General features: G+C 40.5%; 1 protein-coding gene across 1 annotated transcript in view; it reads left to right on the top strand.

The window, feature by feature from the left end:
- The window catches only part of slit3 (slit homolog 3 (Drosophila)), a 167,390-nt gene that overhangs the window by 100,815 nt on the left and 42,099 nt on the right, over positions 1–24,476 (top strand). The window contains exons 7-15 of the mRNA XM_060884926.1: positions 7,252–7,323; positions 10,660–10,823; positions 11,428–11,572; positions 13,322–13,393; positions 14,439–14,510; positions 16,189–16,260; positions 19,798–19,941; positions 20,276–20,439; positions 23,903–24,053. Coding sequence (XP_060740909.1) covers positions 7,252–7,323; positions 10,660–10,823; positions 11,428–11,572; positions 13,322–13,393; positions 14,439–14,510; positions 16,189–16,260; positions 19,798–19,941; positions 20,276–20,439; positions 23,903–24,053 — 1,056 coding nt within the window. The remainder of the gene's footprint in view (positions 1–7,251; positions 7,324–10,659; positions 10,824–11,427; positions 11,573–13,321; positions 13,394–14,438; positions 14,511–16,188; positions 16,261–19,797; positions 19,942–20,275; positions 20,440–23,902; positions 24,054–24,476) is intronic.

The following is a 24,476-nucleotide window of genomic DNA, read 5'->3' as shown; positions in this document are numbered from 1 at the left end:
TCTAAAGATAGAATGATGTTAGATGGCTTATTAGATGGAATATTAAAGGCTAGTCTTGACCAAAATAGATAACAGGCTAAGAGCATGTAATTGCTATAATGTTGAGCATCGTCCATCGCTTTTAGGATAATCTGTGATTAATCTGTCATTAATATGATTACAGAGATCTAATAATCTCTCTCTCTCTCTCTCTCTCTCTCTCACACACACACACACACACACACACATATTTTTTTTTTTATTATATTTATATTTATAGATGTAGATAGATAGGTAGATAGATAGATAGATAGATAGATAGATAGATAGATAGATAGATAGATAGATAGATAGATAGATAGATAGAGATACGGATATATACTATAAAATGGAGAGATTCTGAAAGAGAAAAAAGGTTAAAATTCATATTTATTTGTACAGCACTTTTTAACAGTGTCAGGCAGCAGATTTATAGATGTAGGTGTAGATCTCTAATGAGGAAGCCAGAAGTGACAGTGGAAAAGACAGGAAAGGAAAGGAAACACTTCCTGAGCTGACATGAGGAAGAAGAAACCTCGAGAGGAGCCAGCGTCTTCTCGGTGACACTGGAAAGTGATATGCTAAATCATTCTAAATAACAATGAGCTTTCAGAAAACACTTAATACTTCTTTTTTCTCAGAGGTTTTTTTTATTTTCACTTGTGTAGAGGTACAAAGATAAAAGATTGGTGAGGATAAAAACGCATCAAAGAAATAACCTAGATCTATTGGGTCATGTCAGATTTTCAAAGCATTTCCTTTGATAGCTAAAACCCAAAAGGCCAAACTTTTCAACTCTTCACAACCATAATTAGAATGTTTCTGAATTTAACGCCACAGCTTAATCCAGGTATTTCATACACATGAAAACGGCTGAAAACGTCCACATGTCTATAGATAAAACACCATTTATGGATGCTAAGCTGTCCTGATTAGCGTCCTGATCTAGTAAGAGCGCTACGTGTCAAATCCCAGGCCTCTCGTACCCACTGCTTACGTGTGATTTAATGCTTGCCAAGGCTCGCAAAATAAATGATTGGCCCTTTCTGATGATGAATTGTAATTTCTATTTAACATAACTGTGCTAATGATTGAACTAATGACTTCAAAGCTATCTCAGGCTCCCTCCCCCCTGACAGGGCATGCCTTGCATCTCAATGAGCTGGATAAAGTGCTGCGGCCAGCACACTAATGAGTAAAATAGTTCATCTGCAGGGAGGGTGCTTCTGAGAGCTGCAACCTGTGTAACGGACCCCTGATCACCCTGAATTACACATTATGCTGACGTTCGCGTTTTCAGCTAATGATATCTTTAAGACAGGAATATTTCATCATCCATTTCATATCTTTTCCATTACACCAAATTTTGAATGGATTTGATAGATTGTGGAGACATTGAAAATTCAGCATTCCTACAGTGTTTCTAAATGACCGGCGTGTTCTCTCTGTGTGAAACTTTTCACTGCAAAAAAAAAAAATAAAAAAAAAACTTAAAAAAAAATAAAAAAAACACTTAATCATCTGCAGCTCTTGCAACAAGCAGTCATACAGTGTGAAATAAATCACATTACCAAGGTCATGGTTTGGAAAAACACTCATTGTTTTAAAGTGGGGCTTCATTTATGATAGTAAATGATCTTTTTGTTTGTCAAAACCAATTAACATGGCTCTTTAAAAAGCCAAAAAAAGGTTTAATAATGTGAAAAATCCCCAAGCCAATGCGTAGGCCAAGAGCACTGCAATATCTTCCATGAGTTTGCTTTTCAAACAATAACAGGCATTTAACACTGAAATCATAGACTTCCATTGAAAATATTTATATCTGGTCAATCAGGCGTGTTTGCAGAAGGACGGGCTTGACACTGAAAGCAAAGCGGGATCAAGCACTCGTGTATGAGATTGATTTATTTTGAAACTGAAACCGAGGAGGTATATTTTATTTCTAGTTCTGTTATTGTATGAGATTGTAATATCCATACTGTAGTGTGATTGTCAGACTGTACTTCTGTGTACATTGTATAATACGTTCAAGATGTTAAACTGGGATTTAAAGGTTTACTCTGCAATAAAAATGGCAGAAACCAATTTTTGATGTGGTGGGTACTTGGAAAAGTGCCCTCAGGTTTCAGATTTGCGTTTGCAAACCCACCCATGCATCCACACACACACACACACAGACACACAAACACACAGGCAGCACTCTGCAGAGCACTGGGACATCTGCATATTTTATAGCCACTTTTGTACAGGCAAAAAAAGGCTAGCCTCGAATCAAATGTCAAATCATGTGAATTTTTTTGCTGTGGTCGTGTCATTTTTTTATGAGGACGAAAGTGCAGAGACATTTCCGTGCCATATGCCAAAGGTGACCTTCCTTCGTGCCATGCATTGACAAGAGGCACCAAATTTTCACATTACAGCGAACCTCCCTGTTCTGCCAAATGCTGTCATTTGTCAAGGTGCGTGCATCGCATTTTTTGACAACTTGGCACAGACCTACTTGCTGAAACCAGGATGAGGTTATCATGGCCGTCTGCGTCTCTACGGCGCGAGCGGCCTCCTTCTATAGCATGTACCATTTAAGTAAGACATTCCTCTTGTTTTAATTAAGCAGAGATGCTCAGAGCCATGGGTGCAGTGTGACTATAGTTAAAGAGAAGCGCTTTCACGCACAGTCCATTAGCATTCCATATTATAGCAAGCGCGGGGATCTGCTGTCCGTCCCAAGCAAAAGACTCAAAGCACTCGCTCCAATACAGTTTTTTATTCCCTAAATTTACACTGATAGAACGCATTACATCCAAGTGGATCTTATTTATAGGCTACTTGGACTATGCTGCTTGAGCTGTTAAGGTTTGTATTAAATGCATTTAGTTCAAATGGACAGACTAATAAAGTAATTATTATACAAAAAAAATTTTGATTAAATTTTGGATAAAATTGTGATTTGCAATATTTTAACTTCATTTTAAAAAGTCACTGGATATAATTTTGAGGAACAGGATTTGAGGTAAACTGGGAAACTGAGTTTTTTTACATTTCTGTCCAGTTCTGGTGGAAAATGAGTGTGTTTAATTGAAGTCTGAATGTATGACGCAAGAAAAGAAATGTTCCCCACGATTTAAGCACGGAGAGTCACATGAATGAAAATAAATAAAACACCTTTTACAGCAGACGGATTAGCTGGGGTTATGGGGTTTGGGTTATTTTCTGCTTACCAAAAAACTGTGACCTTTTGAATACAAGGTCCCAGAGAAGTGATCTTTGCGCTTTTTCAAGTCCAAACCCCTTTTTATCCAAAACATATCTACTCTTAGAACCTATGTAAAAAAAAAACATCGGTCATGTTCTGCTCTACGTAATGCCCTCTCTGGTGATAGTTACAGAGTGATGGCTACACTTTGGTTTAAAAAAAAAGGGGGGGGGGGGAGATCAGACAATCAGATATTCCATGAATCCTTGATTTCCTTCTCCCTCCCCTAAGAGAAATGAGACTTAGTCCTGCCATGTCTGATTGAAAGGTTGCCTTTTAGTCAATACAAGGCTTTATGTGAAAGACAACAGGCAGGCGAGTGGCGAGAGTCGGGCTGTGGCTAAATGAGGGTACGGATTAGTAGAGTGGAGGAGGAGGGGAGCTGTCATTAGCTTCCAAACTGCACTTTCCTGTGCAGGAAATTGCCTTGCCACTACGCACGGCCCTGTTGCTTTATCTCTGTTCAGTCTACGCAAAAGCCTGGTTCAGGAAGTGAGCCATGAAACGGAGCGTCTCAATAGTCGTACCTGCAAGCACAATTAATCAATTGCTCCCGAACCTCTGGTGAGAGCAGGAGGAGGGAAAAAAGAGGGAAGAGCTTAGATTTACTGTAATCTGTTCGTATTTAAGAAGTGAAGGCCTCATCAAGGACTAGAGCGGTATCTCTCTGGACTACTACTAAGATCTGCTCCGGGTTCCTCATCTGTTCTTCCTTGCTAGGCAACAGTGTGGATTTTTTATTGTTTTATTTTTACATTTTTTGTTTTTTATTTTTATTCATTCATTTATTTATTTATTTATTTATTACAATCTTAATTTGTAATAAAAATCCAAACTGTTTTTATTTAGGAAATTCCAATCTTGTATAATTATTTCTTCTCTAATTATCCAAAACCTAAACACAAAACATGTGCACGGGACATTATTATTTTTTGTTTTATTCTTTAAGATTTTATTAAGATTTATTATAACATTTCCATTCCGGCATGAATTTATTTAGACTTGTGAAAAGTTTTGCTTGTTTGTAATGATGAAAATTGGATAATTTTGTGTAATATAATTTTTTAGTGTAATGTAAGTGTTGGCAGATTAGTAAATGTAATTTAATGTTATGTCTCAGTAGAAATTCACTGAAATATTGTAGATGACATGATAAGATGAAAAATCAGTTTAAAAGGATATAGTTAAAGGGACGGTAAACAGGATCTAAATGCAGTTGTGATTGGGGATCTGGAAAAATATCGGATCAAACAGATGACGCATGTCGCACAGTTGTTTCGTTGATGAGCTTGTCCTTGGTTTTTTCTAGAAAACAAATAACTGGTCATTTTGTTATTTGCTGGTGTGAATGTGAACATAGGAACATACTCTTTAGGAGCACCACTTCTGTAAATGTCATCTCACCTCTCAGGTTTTACCATCAAACATGAAGAGGAAGGTACAGTAATCGCCTGAGAAACTTTACCTTCACCTCCAGACATCATGAACAAGGTACAGAGAGGCAAAGTTAACCAGGTTTCAGATACAATCATAGAAAAGATGAGCAGAACACTACTGATGAGCCTCTGGTTTTTCCAACTGTGTGAGCAACAGTTAAACAGATAGCGCTGTCATTCTCTCTCTCTCTCTCTCTCTCTCTCTCTCTCTCTCTCTCTCTCTCTCTCTCTCTCTCTCTCACTCACTGTCTCGCTCTCTCCTCTCTACTGTCTTTTACAAGCCCCTATTTAACCCTCCATCCTTCACACAACAGCCCCTCTCTTATTTCACTTTCCTTCAAGAGGGACTTACCCAGGGTCCTCTCCAAGCTCCTCTCTAATGAGGGACTGGCGAAACACAAAGAGCACTCGAGACCTCAGCGTCAGCCTTTCTGGGACTGTGGGAAAGCTTTCTTGACATAGCTGAGAAGATGGGGGAAAAAATGAGCTGAGAAAGAAAAGGTGTCCCATCGAGACATTCCCAGTGTCATTGGAAAGCTACGGAATTGAGAGGCTAATAGCTACTCGATCCCATTGAGTGCCATGTCAATAGCGCTTTAAATCAAATCATAAAGTTACATTGTTGAGCTTTGCAGCATGTTATTAGTCAGGAGACACTATTGATTTTATTCCGTTTCAGCTCAAATACACAATCTCAGGAGACATCATGTACTCATTCCTGGTCACAAGAAAAAGAAAAAAGAGATACATGATAAGCCAATGGGGACACAGAAATTACTTTGTCACTCATATTTATTACACAGAATAACGATTAAAAAAAAAACATGCCGTGTGATTTGTGTTCATTTCCCAAAGTTTGCACAAGACCTCTGTGTCTCTTAAAGCCGCTGCATCTTCTAACATATACGTAATTGCTGCTTAGACTCAAGGGGTTATCAGTCTCATTATGCCTCAAAGAGTCAAGAGTTAATCTTCTCTAACTCTGGCTATATAAAATTAATATAGATTATTTTTATGATGCCTTATTATAGCTGGGACCTGGCCAGTTGAAATATAGATGAGTTAGCTGTTAGGTACACTTGGATGGGTTTGGATTGTTTTCTTCCCATACTGCTTTCTGGCTGCATTCATCTCTTGGTGCTTAAACTGTATCCTAGCCAAAGCCACAAAAACCTTTTTCTTTTTTTCTTTTTTTATTACTCACCTCTGGAAGAACTCGAGCCAGCGATCACGAGTGTCCTTCCTGCGCATTTTTTCCACTGCTATGGTTAAGTATTGAAGGTTTTAGCAGGGCGTTGCTCTCTCAGGCCAGATCTTCCACTGCTCTCATACCGGGAGCTGAGTGCTGGCTTCAAGCTTTAGAGGCCTTGAAAATAAGATTACGTTCCTCTCTTTAGGAGGAGAGAGAGGTTTTGGTCAACTTCTCACAAAGGGTGATTCCCCCTCCCTGTGCGTAATATTTTTTTGTGGAATAACAATAATTTTCCATGCCATTTAGAAGCTTTTTTCTGTCTTTTTCTCTGTCTTAATAAAGTGTTCCCCTACTGAGCGATGCCAAAATAAATGTCAAGATTGACATTAAAATTCCACAGGAATGTTTTGTTTTGGAGAGATCTCTCTCTCTTTTTGTTCGCAGCAGTTCGTTCTTAAAGCCATGCTGTTGATGGGGAAGGGGATTTTCCACTGTCGGAATTACGAGTCCAATGTCAGAAAACACAGAAACATATTATCCTGTGGTCATATCCATCTATCCTTCTCATTTTAACGGAAGGTTTAGGTCGAATTAGCTGCTTACGAGTGCAAAGCTCAAACTTAGCAGCTCCACTAGCACGCATCGCTGGCGTCACCCCAGCGCAGCTCTGTGCCACAGTGCTGCCTTTAACAGACCCGGACTGTAAAACCCTGGAATCATTTCCCCCCAATGACCCTTAGACCAACCCCCAAACCCTGACTGAGAAGCTGCAGCATTCAGCATTTTCAGCAGGAATAATTTGAGCAGCAGTTGAGAAGACCCAGACCTCACCGTGTCTTTCTGTACAGGGTGGGTTTGGGCCCCGGTGACTGTGGGATGGCTCGAGTACAAGATTAAGGCAGCTAACTAAGGCTAATAAGGAGGGCTGCTGCTCTGGCAGGAAGCACAGAAGCCTGCAGGCCATGTTTACAGCTGCACACGCCGCTGATGATCTCATTTTAAAGCCGATTACATGCTGCCATGGACACACACCGATCATGCATTATGTGCTCCATGACAGTGCTGGGAACAACTAGCACACACAGTGTTGGCGTCACACACCAGCGGAGCGAGGGATTACTCCAAATTAGGATGAGGATAAAAATTTTTTTAGATAATGTCATCATATTTAAGCCACCCAGAACTCTTCTAATCCTAATATAGACATCATAGAGATCAGTCTTGATATCTTTGCTAGTCTTTATTTTCAACAACCTCACCTCTTTCTTTCCAACTCAAACTGTGTGTTCTCTATCCAGGCTACACCAGATCAATACAGATGTCTGACCTTTGATCTCTTTTTTGCTTTCTAGCACTCTCAACAACAACAACATCACCCTCATTCCGCTGTCCAGCTTCAACCACATGCCCAAGCTGCGGACACTGTGAGTATTGCAGTATATTTACATTCACATTTATTCTTGTGTGCTTGTGCGTTATTGATTTTTTTTTCCCCAGCTTGCAGTTTAGTGTTTTGAAAAATGCGATTGAATTTGATCATCCAGATCTGAGATAGGAAAACAAGTAAAAGACAGGAAAACAAGGCTTTGTACCATTTCAAATTTAAGAAGAGTAAGGGTGGTTGTAATTATTAGAATTATTATAAGCTGTGTGGTCAGGAACTACTTGCTGGCAGTGGCAGGAAAATTCAACTGGTTAGTACATTTTTAGGTGATTCAGCTGTAATGTGCTCCCTACAATGGCTTCTGGTGGTTATCTACACTAGATTTAAAACACTGATGCTTGCCTACAAAGCTAAAAACAGACCAATGCCCTCTAACCTCAAAGCACTTATTGCTCCCCGCAGTGCACCACGCTCCCTCAGATTCTCCAGCACTGCTCAACTGCTCCCACCATCTCCTAGGGTACAAGGAAGGCTGTTCTGGCACCTACAGTAGGTGGTGGAATGAACTTCCCCTATATGTCCAAATAGCTCAGTCCCTGGAAGTCATCAAACGTAGTGCGAAGACCTACCTATTCTTTAAATACTTAAACCAGCACTTGTTTTATTAAAACACTTTTTTTGCTCTTCTTGCTGTAATACCACCCAACAGATTTTTAGACAGATGGTATTCTTAGTCCGTGGTCTATTACACCAGTATTATACATTCATTGATAAAGACTTTGAAAAACACTTTTGTAAGTCACTCTGGATAAGAGCATCTCCCATATGTCGTAAATATAAATGTGAACAGTAAAAACATTGTGTTTTCCATTCAGTTGTCTAATTTTCACATGGCTAATTTTTCACAGGTGATCTGCTTCTCAAACTATTTGAATCTCCTCAAAACTCCCCTTAGTGACTCTGTAATAGTCCTAGGATTTGAACGCCCAATGATTAGAACTATACCAGTGACCTACTGATCATCACTTGCTTAGAGTGATTATTGTGTAAGATTTCTGCCACTAGCTTCTTCCTAAAATGCATCACAGACATAACGCAGATCTTTGTGGTATACCTATAAAAACCCACACACACACATATTTAAACAAACTTAAATTAAATCCCAGAGTCTTCCTTCTTAGCTCTGAGGTTTGGCGCTCAGTGGGGAACCACTAGCTTGTCTCTGGGACTTTGGTAATTCTCAGACGTCTGTTTGTGCAGGCGTCATTGTGCTCACTGCATCGGGTAACATGGCTCGGGTACAAACCCATGTCACTACACCACTTTTGTGCTGTCGGATTTAACCCACAATTGGTGCAAATAATTCTGTGGTGACCAAACCATGCTTGGATGGATCCCATCTGTGCCCATGTCTGTGTATTTGAATGGGATCATGGTAGCTTTTTTATGATTTGCATGTGGTGGAGAATAAGGGTTCAGGAGAGACATAAATAAGAGAGGAGGATGTCAGTGGTAACCACTAGTTGTGCTCTAGGTTTTGGGGGGCACAGACAGTCTGAGCCCCTGAACCCCTAAAGACTAAGGCTTTGTGTGGGCCAGTAGGCGACTGGAACCTTGCCGCAGCTCTCTGGAAGCCTTGGTTTTCACTTCCTCTGGGCATTTTTGCAAGGGTCTATGGCTCCAAAGCCATCATGTGGTCCTGCCTTAAACAGCCTCCTCTGCATTCAACTAGTAAGTCTGGCCATGCTCCCATCCATCAAGAAGGCTGACAGACTCACCCCCTCGTGTGGGGGATCGAATTTGCTGACGCTCTGCTCCCTCGGCTGTATTGAATTATCAGCAGCAAGGCCGTCTCTGCTACCCAGTACCCTCATATTGAATTTTCATCCCTTAATATCCCTACAATCTCAGTATTGAATTTGTTTTCTTGTAAAAACAACTTATTAAATCAAATGTTTAGAGAAGACTGTGCTCCCTTTAGTAGCTTTGGGGGGGTGGCACCGGGTCTCTGATGAAATAGTAGAAACCACACCTTCTCATCCTTAATACCACCCATTTTGTCCTCTCCTTTCCTTTTCCCTTCTCCCTCTGTTAGTGCAGCAACCATTCAATTAGATCAAATGATATCACCCTGTGGTGCTCACCATTCAATAACTCAGCCAAATAAAAGAGCAAGCAGACTCCCGCAGCTAGACGAGTAGTCATTTTCTGGGGAGGCCGGTCAATAGGCTAGGTGCACTGAGCTGCTCTTTTGTGCAGGCTACACCCCATACATACCTGGGACAGCTGGGATTCATGCACTCATGGCATTCATGCCGTTCATCTCCGTAATCCCACTCATCCATAATTAATCCGCAACACCAGGAAGCAGTAAACAATATTTATAATGGGAAAGGCTCTTCTCCCTGTTGTTATCCTCAATGGGCAAATTTGTGACCCCTCCAAAGAAGGATTTTAGCTTATTATTCAATCTGCCGGCTTTTGTCAAGGGTACAGCCATCCTCTTTTGATTTGCTGACACCACTCTTTCTGCAGCTCTTGCCCCCTTCTGTGGTGTGTAATGGCCCATAGAGGTAGATATTAAGACAGTTGGTTGCATTGGGCACCGTCATATTGGTGGAGAACTTGATGAAATGGCACTCTTGGCAAAAGGGAGCGATTTCTTTCATGAGCTTGTGTCATGGTGAAAAATATTGTGAATCACAAAAGACTCACTGCATTACGTAATGCTGCAAGTGTATCTTTGATATGTAGAGTGGTAAAGGAAATTGCCAGACCTCGCTGATGTCTTAACCCAGCAGAAATACTTTGAATTGTTTGCTTTGGTTTTGGGTCATCTCCTTAAATTACATTCCAAATGATGTTTGATAGTGCTGTGTCATATTTACTTTGGCTGAATTTGTTTCTTCGTGAATAAAATGATGTGAAGACATTCCAGCGCAAATTAAAATGCAGCCCTCAGTATCTCCGTTCAGCATTAGCGAACTCTATTCCAGTTATTACATACTGCTCAGTGATCGCTCATTTACCAGGCAGACGGCCCCAGAAAATAAGAATCTCTACTGAGGTGTTTCACACTGATGTCTGTCACTGTTTTTATTTCAGTTATATTTTGTCTCACTCTCTGTTTAAGTCTCACTCCGACTCCCTCGCTCTATTCCCTCTTCTCCCTTTTCTCCTCTTAATCACTCTACACCTTCTTCTCCCCATCCATTTCTCTTTATTTTGCTTTTGTACATCTGAAGACTTTTAGTGCATTACGTCTAAAGACTTAAGTGCATTGTTGTGTCCTGTTTGGATCGAATAAAAGTGGTGATTAAACACGGAAAAAGTTGTAATTCTCCATTTTTCTCTCTGTCTGTCTATGTATTGCTAGCCGTCTGCACTCCAATAACTTACACTGTGACTGCCACCTGTCGTGGCTCTCTGATTGGCTGCGGCAGAGGCGGGGCCTGGCCCCCTTCACACAGTGCATGTCCCCCACCCACATGAGAGGTCTCAATGTTCCTGATGTGCAGAAACGAGAATTCATTTGTACAGGTGCGACATACACACACACACACACACACACACACACACACACACACACACACACACACACACACACACACACGTGCGTCATTTGTTAAAAATTAAAGCTGTTGTTTAGTCAATAATCTTTCCATTGTCTGAAAATACTGCTTATCTTGCACACTCATGAAATGTACATCTAATGATGCATAATGTGCCATCATTAGCCTGTATAATATAAGCAAATATGTCTTTGTTTCCGTACAATGTTCTATGCAATGTTCTAATAGACCTCATTGTTTAATTGGTGCAAATATTCCCATCCAGGGTATGTTAATTAAGCCCCTCTGCCTTCCCCTTCTCATTAATCAACCGAGGAATATGCTCCAATGACAAAACGGGAATAATTAACCAGCAAGGAAAGACAATAACGCAACAGAGGCTGTGTGTTGTGATCATGTTCCTGTATTAAGCGCAATAGTGAACTGTTTGCACATGCGTCACGCAGATTGACTTTGGTATTTACACAATTTCCGTTCTGAAACGATACCTCCATGTTCCGTTTTTCTTGTATTTTTCTTGCGTTTTTATCAGCAAATTAGATCCTTCTCTCTCCTGCCGATTTTGTTTCCAGGCCCTGCTCAGTCAGAACCGAGGTCTTGTGCTCCCCAAGCGTCCGTCTGTCCTGCCAGCTGCACCTGCAACAACAACATCGTGGACTGCAGGAGAAAAGGCCTTACAGAAATCCCAGCCAATCTGCCAGAGGGCATCGTAGAAATGTGAGTCTTCCCTCTCATCAAATCAGACACACACCGCTCACCTCTCACCGTCTATTTTTATCTCTCTCTCTCTCTATGCCTTTATCTGTTTTTGTCTATTCTTATCACTTTCACACTGTCTCATTCTGCTCTCATTCTTTCTCTCTTTATTCTCCATGGCTCTCTATATCCAGTGCAGTAAACACATAAAGTCACTGTGATAATAGCCAAGTTCACTTCTCATCTCCTCCTGTCGTGTAGCGCAGACCATTAGCGCTGCACTTCACAACCTCATTAGCAGGAGCGTCAGAACTCTGCCGGAGCTGCGGCTTCCTCCGACTCAGGGTCCTTCACATTTTCTTCCGAAGTTCAGGACAATTATACACGCAGCCAAAGAGCTGGAGTCAGGCAAATGAGATCTCTCCTGGACCCTGTTCTAATCAGGCACCCTGCAGTGGACTTAACTCTTCCACACAGACACACACACACAGACATTAGCTCTGAGATATCTCCTCAAAACTGTTATCGTATATGACTGTATGGTTCAGATAAGCTTTAGAACACATATCTCACTTCCTTCATGATGGTGTACCGTACATATAGCGATAGCCTTCAGTATGTTTGAACTTTTTTGACCCTCTTAATTACTTCCATATGAAAATGACATTAGGATTGATTTATTTCAAGTGCACCATAATAGAAGTCCATTTATTCAAGGCCTTTTTTCCCAAAAGGTTTTGGAATTACATTTTAAATGACTCGCATTAAACTAATGCGACTAAATGTGACCTTAAATATTTATCAAATGCAGGTTTGTGCTCTTGAATATGTAAACATTTAGGAGAACGTCACTAATTTAAATTTTATTTAAATAGTACATTTAATCAGACAGCCTTTATGGTTACACACACATTCAACAGTACAGAAGGCAGTGTGTGTGTGTGTGTAGGTGGGTGGGTGTTTGGTTTGGTGTGTGGGTAGGTGGGTTGCTGATTGTATTCCCACCGGCTTTGCAATGTCTCAGAATGTGTATTTGATATACATATCGATCGTACGGCTCTTGTTTGCACCAAAGTACGGATGCGTAATTGCCCTGATATGTACCGTTCCTCGTCCTGCACTTTCTGCCAATAGTGTATGACCTTTGTGTAACAAACGGTTGCACTAACCAGATACATTACTCAAGCGGTGCCCCTGGCCTGAAACAAATAGCGTTAATTGAATGATGTACAGGCTGAACGTCACTGTGCTTTGGGTTCGTTTTGACCGAGCCGTTTGCTGTGGCAGCTGCCAGGACTGAATCATGGAGCGTGCCAGAGGAGATTGAAAACTCAAACCCATTTCCTCTCAATCTGCACCAGTCTTTCGATCTGCATCAAATGGCTCGATGCCTTACTCAGTAATTCACCTGTAGGAGCTTTAACTGCCAGCCTGAGCTCATCCATACAGAAATGAGCCAAGACTACAGGCATCTGTATGCTGGCAAAGATGGATTAGTTTGTGATGAAAAAAGATACCATATGCAGACTAATGTCTCTGCCTTCAACTTGCAGGAGCTCCACATCATTTTTTTTTTTTTTGTGGAAATACATCAAAACATCAAAACAAACATACACAATATAACACAACACACACAGGCCTAAACACACATATCTGCATCCTGCTAACACTGTACACGCTCTCTCTGCTTCGTATATAACGCTATACATAGAACTTTTGTTGTTGAAGCGTAAATTAAGAGTCACATTTAACCTATTTTTCTTTTTGCAGCCGACTGGAACAAAACCTGATTAAGAGCATTCCACCTGGGGCTTTCTCTCCATATAAGAAGCTGAAAAGAATGTGAGTATTAGCCTCCTTTGCAGAGAGACAGATCCCGAGAGGGGCATTTACAGCAACCTATGCATAGCAGTGCTGTAAACACACTGTTTATGTGTCATTCCTTTTCCTAGCCACATCAGCACTATTTGCCGGTTGCACGGTTGCACGATTTCCAATAACCTTGAGTAGGTTGTTGCTTTGTTGTGTTTGTAATTTGGTTGTGATCACATTTTTTTTTTCTTAGGCGTCAGGGTAATGCATTGACCTGCCAACTCTGTTTACACTTCAAGTGACAATATGAATGTAAAATGTGATAGCAAGGTTCCTGCTGCCTCACATGTTGTCCTGCTGCTGCAGTGATGTCTGTTAATAAAAAACAGACATATTCTGATCATCTAAAAATATGACTTTACTATAAAATAGTATTATATATACATATATAAATAGTTGCCTTTTATTTATTAATGATGTCTGTGAAACAATTAGATCCTGTATAACCAGCTAAAAGATATTAATCTTTCTTGAAATAAAAAAAAATGATGTTGACATGAAACCTTTCCAATTTCACAAACCAAACCAAAAAGTACAGCTCTAACTCAGAACATTTTAAATCTCTGACCCCTTTCAGTAATTTTTTGTGTTTGTCCTGTATACAGTGTTAGAATAGAAACGATAAAGAATTAGAGCAAGTGCATTCATATAATTATGTGATATGAATTACTATTGTCACTGCAGCTGTAGAAAATTAATCAACCCTATGACCCGTCAGATTCAAGATTTCAGCATTGTGGTAATATACAGTCCTTTTGCATTTTAATATTATATCAATTTCTTCTTGAATATGTCATTTTCATGCAACTACAGTAAGAGTGAACACAGCTATTAATAAATGCATATTATTACTAATAAACGCAGTCGACAATGGGACGAGGGAAATGTTTGAGTGACGTGCTGTTAAAAGCTCAGAGCGTTTGGGTTTTAAAATGCTTTTGGTGAAAAACATCTCTATATTTTTTTAGCCACAGGCATGTGTTTTAACATCTCTGTTCCCCTGTCGGCTTTTCAGAGACCTGAGCAAGAATCAGATTTCAGACATCGCCGATGACGCTTTCAGTGGCCTGCGCTCCCTCACCTCACTGTGAGTATTTGGCCATTCATGCACACACACACAGTCGTAGGAGAGTCTCACTCGTAATCCTAAGGTTGTGGGTTCGAGTCTCGGGCTGGCCACGATTGAGGTGCCCTTGAGCAAGGCATCGAACCCCCCAACTGCTCCCCGGGCGCCGCAGCATAAATGGCTGCCCACTGCTCCGGGTGTGTGTGTGTTCACTGCTGTGTGTGTGCTCACTGCTGTGTGTGTGCACTTTGGATGGGTTAAATGCAGAGAACAAATTCTGAGTATGGGTCACCATACTTAGCCGTATGTCACGTCACTTTCACTTTTTCACTTTCACACACCACACATACCTGCAAAAACAAATGCACTGACATGCTCACAGGAATGTTTCAGATTCTTTCATCTTTTTAGCATTTTTCAACCAGCTAATACCTGTCTTTGGTAAATGACATGACATAAGACAGCTGTTGAATAAGGGAAATAAATTAGCATGTAGGGCAACAGCCTGAGTTTGTTTTTGTGTGTGTGTCTGTGTGTGCATGGACGCTGACATCTTCACGGTATGAACGCAAGAGACAGCTTCCATTTACATCACCTGAACAAGACAGAAAAAGACATGACCTCCGCCTGTGCATATTAATTCTATTAGATCGCTCTGTGTGAGCTCAGCTCAGGCAGCTGAAGCCATGACAGGCCTCAGTCTTTAAGCACTCACTTATTTCCTGTGCTACAATTAAAGATCTGCTCACTTACACAGGCTATATTTACATTTCAGGATTTCTGGAACCCTGAATTCATTTGGATTGTAGGTTCAGAGTGAACTGTTTATAGTCTAAACCCTGTAATGTTTTTAGAAAATGAGATTAGGGAAGAGTTTTTGTCTAGAAATAAATGGAATTAAAAAGTAGTATCCGCCTTGAAAGCAGTAATACATGCATGAATTTACTGGTTTTACTGGTTTATACTGGTACATTCCTGAGGTGATGAGGTGAAAAAAATACAGGATAGTGGAATTATAAATCATTATTTTCTGTACAATAAAGTTAAACAGAACTAAGTGCATTTAAACGATGTTGAGTATGTTCACTTTGTTATATACGTCCTGCAGTGAGCACAGGGAAGTCTTTATGGTTACAGCAGGAGATCTTGGGTACAAATCTACAGCATCCAGATGAGATTATCCACTAAGGCAATGCTGACACACTACAAATAATTATTGTTAATGTACTGAGTAATAACAACCATTTGTGTGCCTCATTCTGGTTCATAATATTACCTGCATGCCCAAGCCACCTCTATTCTTAGAAAATGTGGAACAATTTAAAACCTTTTTCCTCACAGGACGATTTTTTTGTACCAAGTTTGTTTTGCGATCATGCATGTGAAGGTTAGTAATCAAGTTGATTACTTGATACACTCTATAAGATGATCCTGATAAAATCTTGCACATATATCTAAAATACATCATCATTAAACAATAGACCTAAAAAAAAGGAAAGTAAATGTCTATGCTTAATCAGTCAGGGCAACCTGGACTGTACTGTAGTGTGAGATGCAGTGGAAAGAGAAGTATGTCATGTATGGTGTGGATTAGCCTCACATATGGTGTGTGTATGTTGTATGGTGTGGATTAGCCCCACAGTGGCCATGCTGAGGGGGTTTACAGAGCTCTCTTTTCTGTGTTTCTGTGTGTATACAGGGTGCTGTATGGGAACAAAATTGCTGAGATCCCCAAAGGCTTGTTTGATGGCCTTGTCTCCCTGCAACTGCTGTAAGTACTGTTTCTATCCCATCTGCAACCAGTAGCAACAGGATAGTGTGTGTGTGTGTGTGAGTGTGTGTGTGTGTGTGTGTGTGTGTGTGTGTGTACTGCTCCAGTCCAGCGTGGACTTTGTGAGAAAGAGCTATTTCATTTCCCCCCTGCTCCGGCTCATAAAAAGAGCTCAAGCAAAAAGAACAAAAAGAGCATCTTGAAGCCCGAAATCTTTTCCAACTCTCAAATGCACCATTTGGACGACTTGTTAGAGGAAGACGCATTGATATTTCTTATAGTGTTTCTCCACCACCTCCTCCTCTTCCTCCTCCTCCTCCTCCTCCTCCTCAGTAGTGTACCAAACGTCATTAGCATTTAAATTGGACCTGATTACAAAGCATATCTCCCACACCTCGTCCTATTGATGTAGACACAGAAACATTGCTCAGACATGATGCCTTTGTTTAGTGGTTTAATTTGAGGGAATCAGTGTGTTTTAATGACCTTGTTGGAGCTGCTCTCACACTTGGAGGCGATATAGGTAGTCTGGCTGCGTCCTTGCTAGTACATCGCCGGATCGAGCCGAGCATGGACACGTCAGCGAGTTATTATCAGCCAGGAGCACGTCAATTCCAGCAGTGCTGCCCTGCATCCTCTATTCTTTGCCTTGTTAGTGTCCTAATGACTCACATTTCCTGTGTTTTTGCGATTTACATTTTTTCCAATTTAAATGCACCGTTTCTCAGAATGCTCCTCAGAGACTTGCAGCCTTCTCCCAGCACACGTGTACACCAAAGGGCTGTAGTAACAAAAAAATAATCTTATATCTCATTCTCTAAGTGAACGAAAAACTTAACATTGCTTCTTAACTTTCGAGGGGAAATAAACTAAAAATAATATCACGGTTGTAATATCACTATTCATTCCCTCCAGGAATTAATGCAAAATCAAGCAAAATCTATCATATTCAAAGGAGCTTGAAATTTTTCAGAATTAACCTAGAGTTTCTGCAGATTTAAGGTCGAGACGTCGTGTGACATCACAACGCACATTCAACCAAAGCCCTCTATCGTTCACATGCATCGAACATGAAAACAACTAACATAGAAAGTGATTACATAGGAAGTCACTGGCTGGAGTTTAAAAGAAGAATCTTGTGCTTTTTAATTTCGAAGATTCAAGTTCAAGATTCAAAAAAAAAAAAGATGAAGCAAAATCAAACATTTGTAACTGACTATAACGAAAAATCCAGTGAAATCCTGGAGGGATTGATGATTTCTCTGAAGATAATAGAATGTTGCAGGAATAAATAAAAATGTATTAATAAATCCCAAATCATCTGGCTCTATTAAAATAAAGAGTAGTTAGTAGTGCAAGTATTTCATGAAAACCTGAGATACTACTGTACATGTTAGACAAGTGCTTATGGCCAGCCTGTATACTGTACATGTGGTACTGTATAGTGTTATTGAAACAGGAAGGTGTGTGCTGCTTCAGGAAATAATCAAATACAGACTACTGTGATATGAAGATTTTTCCAGTAAAATGTTTTATTTTACTCGTATTTTTTATCATCAGTTATTTATTTATTATTATTTTTAAAGTTTTGTTTATTTATTTATTTTTACAAATTAAAGGACAACATCATACTTTTTATCCATTTAAGAATTAATTTGACGTTATGGAAAATTTGCGAATCATGTTAGCGCCTTTTATAGCTTATGTTACAGTGGCTAGAAACATTTATCACTATTCACACCAGCCTCGATTTATTTTTGTTAGTTGTGTTAATAAAATAAGTTAATTACAACAAATTATTAAGATAAGAAAAATGCGTGGTAAAAAATTTGTGGTACTGTCAAAGCACAAGGTGACTCACTGACAATGGAGACTCCTTCCATAGACGTCTCCATACAGAAAGCTGGACCGTAACAATGATTAGATTTTTTGTTTGTTTGTTTTGGTGATTTTTTTTAGAAAATCTTTCAGCATATAAAGCTTTACGGATTAGATGTTACTATGGAAACATTAGAGTGTTAGAATAAACACATTAATAGAAACCTCAGATTTGCAATAACAGCAAGTCGATAAAAATTTCCAGTTTAACGGCATTTTAAGCAAAGAAAAATAGTTCATATCTGGAGCTCTTTTTATTAAGTGTGGTGAACTGAACTGCACTGAATACTATATGTTTTTATAAAAAAAAATCTACTTAAACCAAATATATTAACTTAACTTGAACTCCGGATCAGTGACAGCAGCCTTTTTCTATTTTTTCTGGGACTTGTTTGTAGTGCCAGAGGAATCAGGACTACTCCTAAGCAGGTTTTTTGAGCTTGTTTTGGGACTTTGAGACCTTCGTGTATTTGGCTGGAGGTGTTCTGTGTTTTTGACTGAACTGTACTGGGAGCATAAAGCATACTGTAAATTTTTGGAAACACTGCTCTAATGAGTTTAGCTAGTACTACAGTAATGCAGTCCATCCAAAGGAAACACCATGCAAATTTCCTAAAAAAAAATGCTACTGAAATGTTTGGTGATGTTTTTGTCTCGCCTTGTTGTGAACAGGGTTTCCTTGTTTTCATCTTTTTTGAAATCCCCACACCTAATTAGCTCCCCCAGTGAGCAGGCTAACGATGCGTGCATTCACTGTGAGACAAAGCCTCATTAGAACGGCTATCCGTAATTAAACACAGGCTCCGCATTAGTCGATTGTCATGCAGTCTAAGTAAGAGAGACGTAAAATACTGGAACAAAGCAGGTGGAATACCACTGCATCTGGATGTGAAATTTAACAAAAAGATGCAAATGTGCATGTGGTTTTACTAAAGAACCAAAAAGTGTAGATGTGAGTGTATTAAGCTGAGTGTATAAAGAGTTTTTGGTTGGCTAAGTGACCGTGAAATCAAACGTGTATCGTGAATAGCTTCCAGTAAATTGTACTTTTTTCTGATGCACTGTGGAAATCTGGGCGAAGCAAAATGTAGCCTGTGATTTTTCCATTCTGGTTTACAGAAATAACTTCTGAAGTTATTTGTGATGCTGCACTCCTTCTGTACAGATTGGCATGCCAGCACAGCGGCATCATGAATTTACAGCATCTCTGACTCTGCTGGCGGTTCCAGGACATAAAAGCGCTCAGAGCGAGCCACGTTTTTTGCTCAGCCCTGTGAAGAATGAAAAAAAAAGTCTGTGTCCTTTAAATTGTCAAAGATTTTTAGGTGGAATTGCCAGGAAATGGGCCTTAGAGGTGCTAAGCTGGCTGCTTCATTCAGACTTATTCAGTCAAGATGTTTAGATCTGGACCTCACAAGCACCTCACCGCCCTTTTACTTCGACCCTACTTTGCTACCCTTTTACTAATCCCTGAATACAACATCATTATATTCAATATACAACACAAGAAAAAGTCAAAGCTCCTGCTCTAATCAAAAGGCTGAATAGTAAATTTGATCAGACAGATGGACTCCGGCATGTATCATATTCGTGTATTGTGTAGTCTAACTCACCGTAGCACTGACTGAAGGATAAAATGTTTTTTTTTTGTCCACTCAGGCTGCTTAATGCCAACAAGATCAACTGCCTGAGGGTGAACACTTTCAAAGACCTGCAGAGCCTCAATCTGCTCTCTCTCTATGACAACAAGCTGCAGACCATCAGCAAAGGCCTGTTCACCCCGCTGCGCGCCATCAAGACCCTGTACGTCACACACACACACACACACATCTCATTCGACATCAGCAGCACACTCTAGTCTCTAAGCAACCACCCTTGATCAGATTTCACATACATGCTTCATACTTACGAATCAGTTAGTCCCCTTGTAATTAAAAGCTCCTGGTTAGCTAATAGTGAAGTGACAAAATAACGAAGTTATTAATACCCACACATTTTAATAGTGTGATATTAAAACATTTATTATTATAAAACAATTATATTGTGTTCCAATATAACATTTTCAATTATTCTCTTCCCCATCTCCTGTTCCTCTTTTCCTACATTTCTTTCCTTCTCACACCCTTTACCTCCTCAGACATCTTGCTCAGAATCCCTTCATGTGTGACTGTCACCTGAAGTGGCTGGCTGACTACCTGTTTGACAACCCCATCGAGACAAGCGGTGCACGATGCAGCCACCCGCGCCGCCTCGCCAACAAGCGCATCAGTCAGATCAAGGGCAAGAAGTTCCGCTGTACAGGTAGACTTTACACACTCTCTCTATATCTCTCTTCTCTCTCACTCTCTCTCTCTCTCACACACACACACACACATGCGCAGAGGGTTCTCTGATCACTGTTTTACTCTTGTGAGTTCAAGGACAATATCAGAGGTTTGGCACGTTACTTCAGCACTACCTTATGCCGGCCAACAGTACCACCTAAAATGAAATCTTTCCAGGAAAGTGTTGGAGACATGTTTGGGCATGTTGAATAGATCCATAAATATACATATAAGACCTTGATATCAGACATAGAGTGGACTTCTGTCAGAGTTATTGGTCTAATAATCTAACAAGCTAACTGACTGTGTAACAGCTAATTGACTTGTTAGCTTAAAAAAAGTAAAGTTCCAAAATTGTTTACAAAGCCCCAAACACCCTAATTAAGGCTTGAAGGGATATTCTGTGACAATGATTTTGTCAAAAATACAGCTTTTGATTACACAGTAAAATTGTGTAGCCATATTAATTAAATTAGTAAGGTATCTGTCTTGTTAAACAGCTAATCATTTAATTAAAAATAGAAAGCTACAAGGTAACATTAGCTACAGGCTTTCTTGGTGTAATTACAGCTAGCTACCAAGTTTGCTAGCAATGTTAGCTAAACAGCTGTGAATTTAGTATGTTTAGGGCCATCAGTTTTTTTATAGCTAGTGTGAAAACTGACTAGCTAACAGCTAATGATTCCTTGAAACAAGCTCATTAGGTACTAACAGGAAAAAGCAAAAGAATCAATGTTTTTCATGGATGTTTATACATGAAACCTAAAATAGGTGATGCTCCATGACATTTTTGTTGAATTTGCATCACTTATTTGAAATCACAGCGAGAGGAACCTATAACATCTGCCAGGATTCTGTGTGTGTGTGTGTGTGTGTGTGTGTGTGTGTGTGTGTGTGTGTGTGTGTGTGTGTGTGTGTGGTTTCTCTGGAGAGGGAGCTGTGTGGCATCCTCAGGCCTGGAGCAGTTCTACATAAACACTGCCAGGCTTCAGAGTGCTCATGGGACATCACCAGGATACACATTAGAACAAAAAATGTCACAATGCATTTTTGAAGGTTCATCAGGAGCAGCGTGACAAAACAGCTATGAAAGTAAAGCCGCCCCTGTCGATTGTAGCGAGCATAGTGTGTGTTCAATGCTGTGCGCAGCCGCCGCTTGCTTTGATATTAACCCCAGGATTTCCCCTAATTACAGCTCTGCCTGTGTCCCTATAGCAGCACAGTAACAAGCAAAGCAGGAGAGCCAACACAAACTCAGAACCAAGGGTTTGTGTGTGTGGGTGTGTGTGGGTGTGTGGGTGTGCACAGCATCAGAGGGCTTCGCTGCACTCCTTTTTTTGTCCTGTGTGTGCTAGTCATGTCTTTTTCTGTTTTTTTGTCTATCTGTCTGTGCCCTTGTGTTGTGGCCAGAGCTCTGGTCCCCACCGTAACAGCAGCGAGGAAATTGATGAATGCTTTTCTCGGTGGCTTCCTGCTCTCTTCCTGGCTGCTCCTCCACCTCTCTCCTCCTCTTCCTCTCCTCCTCTTCCTCTCCACTCCTGGCCCCGGGCCCCCAGGCCCCTGGTGCAGCTGTCTCTTGTGCTTGATCTAACCATGTGTCGCCGCCTACACTCGCCTCACATGGTTCCGTCAAGCACCAGGGACCGCTGGACACACTCGCACGCAGCATGGCATTCTGGGATAGGGCACCTCTCGCCCACCGCAAGGAAGAAGAACAAGGCAGCGTTTGTCAACTCGAAAACAGGAGCTACATTTGTGGACATGTTCTGTGTCTAGGACCTAATGCCTTAGCATGCATGTCCTGAAAAGGGCTTAAACCTGTGTGTCCCTCATTTTCTAATGGACACATGCTCAGACTTAAAGTGTTCCAGGGTCAAGAAGACTGGAGTTTAGGTTGAATTTGACAAGCTAATTCCAAACTCATTATGTGACATCATTACTAGCCATTTTCTTCTTTTGCAGTTTACATTTTATTCCACCTTGCAAAGTCATTTTTACAATGTTTTTTTGCCCAACTGCACTAGCTAACTAGCTTCCCTACATTTGCCCATTGTAGATGTAAGCAAGTGTTACAGCCTAATCAAGTAAAATCATTTAGAAAAATAAAGATTTAGATATGAGAATTACCATTATTGAGCTTATTTACATGACTTTTTTAACACATGAAGGCAGGATGTCCCTCTTTTTATAGCACTAGGTTTAAAATGCTGCCTTTAATCACACAATATAACAGTTTTTAAACATTAGATAAGCTAGCATGCTAAATGTCTCTTATGCTAAATAGCCTGGAAAGTTTTCCATGTTACATAAAAACTGTTTGGTCTAATCAAGTAGTTTAGCTAATGCTGAGATCATATATTTAATTACACAATGTAATAGACTAATTGACTATCATTTGAGACTAAATTGACCAGATTGTTTACTAGCAATCTACCCAACATTAGGTAAAATATTTTGTTGTGTAATTAAAGATATTAGCCCAGATTTCTAGCAATGTTAGATTAATTATTTTCCTAGTCCAGGTTGCTAGCAAGCTAGTAAATAAGTTGTTGTGTACTTAAAGGCAATTTTGATAACATAATCTTATTGTGTTATAATGTAATGTTTAATTAAAGACATCAGCCTAGTTTGCTAGCAATCTGGCTAACATTATGTTGACTATTTGTGATTATGCTGGTAATCAAGCTAGCTACTAAAACTAGCAGCTACTTTTGTGAATTCTTTTAGCGGCTAGCATCACAAGGACTATTGTAGTGATGTCATTTGATAGGGTTTGCAAATAGCTAATGAAATTTGCCAAAAGCTAAGGTCTTGTTGATGCACAGACGTGCTCAACAAGTCCTGTATGCTCCTGTAGGACAGTGAAAAAAGAGGAGAGGAGGAATAATATAAACATTGCCTGTGGAAAGACATCGGTCATGTGACTAAGATATAGCTCAATGAAGCAGCGCCTCCTGCTCCCCAGAAACCTCCTCTGTTTTTCTGTCAAAACACATCTCGGGAGCGGACCTCCAGCAAGTGACCTCACGCTGTTTGGTCTGCTTTATCAGCGCACACAGACGTTCCTCAGCAGAAAATGGATGTTTGTTTAGGACTAGGCATGTGTGGGGAGTTGGTGTTTGTGTGTGAGTGTAGGGATGTCTGAGCGTGATGAAGTAGATGACGATCTGTAATGTGTTACTGTGACGCAGTGTTTAGATTCATGTTTCCTCAGATATGTGTGTGTGTGTGTGTGTGTGTGTCTGTCTGTGTGTATGAGTGCAGACATGTGTTTGTGTAAATACGCATTATAGCTGCGTTCTCATTTTCTTTCTCTCTCTCTCTCTCTCTCTCTCTCTCTCTCTCTCACTTTCTCTCTCTCTCTCTCTCTCTCTCTCACTCTCTCTCTCTCTCTCTCTCTCTCTTGCTCTCACTCTCTCACTCTGTCCTTTGTGTGTTAGGTTCAGAGGACTATCGGAGTCGTCTAACAGGCGAGTGTTTTCAGGACCTGGTGTGCCCTGAACGCTGTCGTTGTGAGGGTACCGTGGTGGATTGCTCTAACCTCAAACTCACCAGCATCCCTCCTCACCTCCCTGAACACACCACTGATCTGTAAGCAATCACACACACACACACTCACACACACACACCTTACCCCTAAGGATGGCTGACACACACTCACGATGTATGTATTTCACAAACTCACATAGCAGAGTTACTGGGCACAGTATAGAGTCATTCACAGAGTCCATCTTTCTGCCTTTCTTTCCTGCATGTCCGTTCCCTGTCCTCTGTCTTTTTCTTTCTCTTTCTGTTTTACATATCTCATGCTGGTCGATGGTGAATGACTGCCACAGGCTTTTCTGGGACTGTTAGGCTCATGTTGTACTCAAGCCGTTCTCCCGATGCCACTTGCCCTTCTGCTCATGTGTAGAGGACACGGCTGGCTTTTCCCTCTGCTTTCCCATCAACTTCATTCATCAGTCATATCCTAGGCCTCCTCCACCTTCTGTCTCCTGTTCTGTCTATTTTTCT

The sequence above is a fragment of the Tachysurus vachellii genome, chromosome 13 (genome assembly GCF_030014155.1).
Source record: "Tachysurus vachellii isolate PV-2020 chromosome 13, HZAU_Pvac_v1, whole genome shotgun sequence".
NCBI lineage: Eukaryota > Metazoa > Chordata > Actinopteri > Siluriformes > Bagridae > Tachysurus > Tachysurus vachellii.
This window is presented reverse-complemented; position numbering and strand designations above follow the sequence as displayed.